Raw genomic sequence first — 5,000 nt, 5'->3', positions numbered from 1 at the left:
GGATTTTTCTCCCTCACCCTTTGTCTTAGCTCTCTAGTCTCCATCGTCTAATGAAGACATATGGCAGGTTAGTGTCGACACAGACGTGTGGATGTGTGTCTGTGTGTGTGTGTGTGTGTGTGTGTGTGTGTGTGTGCGTGTGTGTGAGTGTGTGTGGGTGGGAGAGACGGCGAGCGATGTGCGAGAGGCAGAAGGAGGCAGAGAAAATGTGAGCGTGTGTGCAATTGCAGGTCTTATGAATATGTAGGAGGGCAACAGCACCAGACTGGTGTATGTAGAGAGCGCATCAGAGGGAGGTGGGTTTATGGTAGAGAGACACAGAGACAGAGAGCGAGAGAGAAAGAGAGAGTGAGCGAGGGAGAAAGAGAGGGAGGTATGGAAGAAAGAGCAGTAAGCTACATATAGACAGCCGCAGGTTATAAACTGCACTCGTATTTAGTAAGGAAATTATTGCAACCAAAAATACTCTTGAATACAAATTGAACAAACGTCAGTCCTCCACATTGAACCATTCTCATCGCTCTTTTATTGTGTGTGTGGGGCGGAGGGGGGGGGGGGGCACTCTAAAGTGAGAGAGGATGTGGAGGAGGAGAAAGGAAGAGCAGTAGACGAGGAAGGGAAAAAGTGCACACTGCACAGACGTGAAAATGACATTAGTGTCAAGGACAAATATGGGTTTCTCTCTGTCAAACTGCTGACAAGGACAAAGCCCCCCAACACACACACAAACACACACACTTACACACATACACACACAAATAAACAAACATAAAAGCCCGGTGGGAGGACTAATGGCGAAGAATTGCATCGAGCAGCAGTGTCTTTGTGTGTGTGGGTGTGTGTGTGTGTGTGTATGTGTTTTTTGTCATGACCTACCTTTGTCCATAAGCTGGTTAAACAGTGACACGTTGGAGAAGAAGAAAAGATAGGCAAACATCTGAGCTTGGATCTCCGGGTGGACTTGGTACCCCTGCAACAGCTCCTGGGAAATCTGGAACACCTGCACACAGACACACACACACATACACACACAAACACATATTTTGTTTTGCTTGATGATGTAATTGTATTTCATGTTTTCTTATTAACCTCTGTTTTGTGTGCACCTGCATGTGTGTGTGTGCGCGTGTTTAAATAGGTGCTCATTTGTTAAAGACTCCTGTAAGTTCTTGCACGTACCTGTAGGACCCTGCGAACTGGTTCAGGAAACCCCTTGCCTCCTTTCCAGCAAGGCTCTGAGTTGTCTGCTGGGAACGGGTTACAATCTAACAAACCTGGCAACACAACATATAGGGACTGGACACGCACATTCACACACAAACAAGACACATACACACACGCATATACACACAGACACACAAACACACACACACATATACACAAAAAGCTCAATTTAAATGAATGTGCTATTTCCACATTATCCCATTATACTCGTTATATCTCCATTATACTCATAATAATATCTCCTAAAACATTGTTGTAGTGGAAATGATGAGCTGAAGATACAGATATGATTAACTGGGGAGTAGCCCTCATTGTCAAAGAGGCTGTTCCCATCACAATGTCTTATTCAGAATATTGATTGGATGAGGTTAAAATCAGGTTAGTGCCGTCTATGTAAATATAGCCACCGTTTGTTTTCAAACACAATTGTGAAAGCGGATCTGTTTATGTTCTTGTGCAGGGATAGGATGGCAAAGATTCTGTATGTGTTTGTGTACTTGTGTGTATGTGTGTGTGTGTGTGCATGTGTGGTGTGTGTGTGTGTGTGTGTGTGTGTGTGTGTGTGTGTGTGTGTGTGTGTGTGTGTGTGTGTGTGTCTGTGTGTGTGTGTGTGTGTGTGTGTGTGTGTGTGAATGAGCGTTGGGGGAGTTGTGAAAGAAAATACATTCAATAATTTACGATAAATGTATCCAATAATGTATGATATTTTCCAGCAGTGTCTTCATTCCATCTTCTCATCTCTGTAAGTACATCTTTTAACAGAGACATAGATACATCACTTATGACAGTTAAACGTGGTACGCATAGTGATCGGATACCTTGGTGATGTAGTACACACACTGCTGAAAGGTGTACATGATCACTTCCTCTAAGATGGTCATGGCCTCCTCATTGGCTGATATCGTAGCTGACAGCAATGACTCCTTTGACCCTGGACACCAAGGAAATGATACGGTTAACGGTTTATCGGGGACACCCAAGGGTAAGGAATGTATAGCTTGTAAGAGAGGGAGGAAGAAAAAGGTTAGATTGAGCTACGGAGGGGGCGGAGAGAGAGAGAGAGAGAGAGAGAGAGAGAGAGAGAGAGAGAGAGAGAGACATAGGGAGAGAGAGAGAGAGCAAGAGAGAGTGAGCGATAGACATAGGGAGAGAGAGGGAGAGGGAGTGGGGGATGGAGAGTGACAAGAGGTAGAAGGAGTTCTTGCGATACGAGGAACTACGTCAATGTTATAATGACTTGAGCCAACGTAGCTCAAAGCGTGTCACTTGGAACTACACGTGTGGTCGAGCGAGAGAGAACGACAGAGCGAGTGAGAGGAAGAGCGAGAGTGTGAGAGAGAGAGGGATGAAGGGAGGGACGTAGAGAGGGAGTGTGAGAGAGAGTGTGGAGGAGGGGATGGATGGAGGAAAAGGTAGTCTGAGGTGTGTACCTTGTAGTGTCTCTATGCTGTGTGTGTATGCAGGCGCCCGCTGCTGTATAAAGTAGAGCAGCTCTATGGAGTTGGACATCCAGAAGAAGATGGTCTGGAGGTCTGGCACCAGGTCTGAGATGCTGAGCAGAGACAGGGTGGCTGGGTCCTGGCTGCACACACACACAAACACAAACACACACACACACACACACACACACACACACACACACACACACACACACACACACACACACACACACACACACACACACACACACACACACACACACACAAGCACGCATGAACACACGCATACACACAAACGCACACACACATATTCAAATATGATCATTTTGACCATAGGCATGTAGACAGTAATAATCAAAAGAATATTAACGTGGAGATGACAAATTTAAACAGATCCACACACTACAAATCATGCACAAGAACACACATGCACACACACATCACAAACATAGAGTAAAGCTAGTTGGTAAACCCACTCTCTCTCTCGCTCGCTCTCTCTCTCTGTCTCTCTCTCACACACAAACACAAGGTGGAATTTGATACTCACTGCTGAGCTTGCTTCTGTGCCAGCTCTTTTGTCTTCTCCTGCAAGTGACGCACACACACACAAACACACACACACACGTGCACGCACAGACAAACACACACAAACACACACACACGCATACACACACACACATACAAGCACACACAGTAATTAGGTGCTCATCAAATTTTCATGTCGGTCGGACAACTGCATTTCTTCCAGCTCCCGGTGAACAACGGCCTAATACATCAACCATAGTTGCACTTTGTGAAAGTGAAAAAAGGTTTGTGATTCTGTGAATATGAATGAATACCGCATAACTACGCTACAATCATGAGCGTACAGAGCACAGGAACTTGGTTCTGTGTTCGGCGATGGCGTTGTCATGGTGACAGAAAACTGGCAGCAGACAGGAGTAGTGGATCAGGAGCCATCTGCCAAGAACCCTGGGCTGGTCCGTCCGATGACACAGCAAACAGCCCGCACAAATAACACTTCCCTTCAGCGGTAAAGTGTGTGTTCATGGCCTTGCAATCATGCGTGCCCTTTACATCGAGGCGCATGCGCCCGCCGGATTCACCTCTCTCTAACTGCTCGGACAAGCGTGTAACACAGTACCTGTGCAACATGGGATACGCGGAACCTGTTAACTTATTCACCTGACCTGATCCCGAAAGAAGACCAAAATAAATGGCTGACCTACTTTCACCTCCGGCAATCACCTCGATTGGAAGCTAAACGAGCGTGCAAAGACGCACAAAAACACACTGACGCACACGCACACACGCGCGTTGACACACACACAGATACACACATGCGGTGAGGTGCGACGGGCCACTGACCCACGCGATGGTCTGGATGCGGCGCACGATCTTGAGCAGCAGCTTGCCGAAGCTGCCGGGCGGGAAGGTGGAGGCCGAGTGCTGGATGCACAGACACAGCAGGTAGGCCGGAGTCAGCTTGTGGTCGTCGCCTGGTGCAGAAGGAGAGCGGGAGACTCAAGTTTACCAGCACTTCAGAATCCAGTGTGTGTGTGTGTGTGTGTGTGTGTGTGTTGTCATTGTGATGGACGGGATTCAGAAGGACACACACACACCTCCAGGCTCTATGAGGGAGAGGATCCGGCTCAGCAGCTGGTCCTCGTGGGCCTGGTCAAAGTCCAGCTGCAGCCGCCTCTTCTGTCCTCCCCCTCCTCCTCCTCCTCCTCCTCCTCCTCCTCCTCCTCCTCCTCCTCCTCCTCCTCCTTCGGGTCCTGCCAGGTACAGGGCCCCCCCTCCCCCTCCCCCGCGGGGTTTCACCAGATGGGGTTTGAAGCTGCGGCGCACCGCCGGCACGCTAGACGCCCCCTGCCCCCCTGGCCGCTCCCTCAGCACCGTGCCGCACATCCGGCAGATCTGCTCCCCTCCCCCTCCCCCTCCCCCTCCTCCTCCCCCGTCCTCCCCTCCTCCAGCCCCCCCGCCGTCGTAGAGCTGCCCCAGGCTGCGCAGGCGCGCCAGCGTCTGGGCGGGCAGCGCCTGGGCGCCCGCGGGGTCCTTGTACAGGAAGATGTAGTGGGCGCCGAAGGACAGCAGGTCGCCGTGGCGCAGCGCGCTGGAGCGCTCGCAGCGGGCGAAGTTCACCAGGACCCCCGCGTGGGGGAGGGGCTCAACCGCCACGCAGAAGCGCCCGCCGCCCTCCGCCGGGTCCTCGCCCGGCTTGCCGCCGTTGGCCACGCATTGGCCGTGGCCGCTGCCGCCGCCGTTGCCGTGGCGACGGGGCAGCGGGACGCGCCTCAGGCGGCAGTGCAGGGGCAGGATGTCGGGCGAGGAGAG

The 5,000-nt window shown here is 50.9% G+C and overlaps 1 protein-coding gene across 1 annotated transcript in view; it reads right to left on the bottom strand.

Annotated features, from left to right (window-relative positions):
- The window catches only part of radil (Ras association and DIL domains), a 25,292-nt gene that overhangs the window by 10,586 nt on the left and 9,706 nt on the right, over window positions 1-5,000 (bottom strand). Inside the window, exons 8-15 of the mRNA XM_060047823.1 lie at window positions 4,478-5,000; window positions 4,286-4,423; window positions 4,032-4,162; window positions 3,211-3,248; window positions 2,655-2,806; window positions 2,043-2,155; window positions 1,180-1,296; window positions 877-1,000 (exon numbers count right to left, since the gene is read on the bottom strand). The exon at window positions 4,478-5,000 is cut by the window's right edge and continues 78 nt beyond it. Of these exons, the coding sequence (XP_059903806.1) occupies window positions 877-1,000; window positions 1,180-1,296; window positions 2,043-2,155; window positions 2,655-2,806; window positions 3,211-3,248; window positions 4,032-4,162; window positions 4,286-4,423; window positions 4,478-5,000 (1,336 nt within the window). The remainder of the gene's footprint in view (window positions 1-876; window positions 1,001-1,179; window positions 1,297-2,042; window positions 2,156-2,654; window positions 2,807-3,210; window positions 3,249-4,031; window positions 4,163-4,285; window positions 4,424-4,477) is intronic.

This window comes from Gadus macrocephalus, chromosome 3, assembly GCF_031168955.1.
Source record: "Gadus macrocephalus chromosome 3, ASM3116895v1".
Classification (NCBI taxonomy): Eukaryota; Metazoa; Chordata; class Actinopteri; order Gadiformes; family Gadidae; genus Gadus; species Gadus macrocephalus.
The sequence above is the reverse complement of the archived record's forward strand: the minus strand, read 5'-3'. Positions and strand labels throughout refer to the sequence as shown.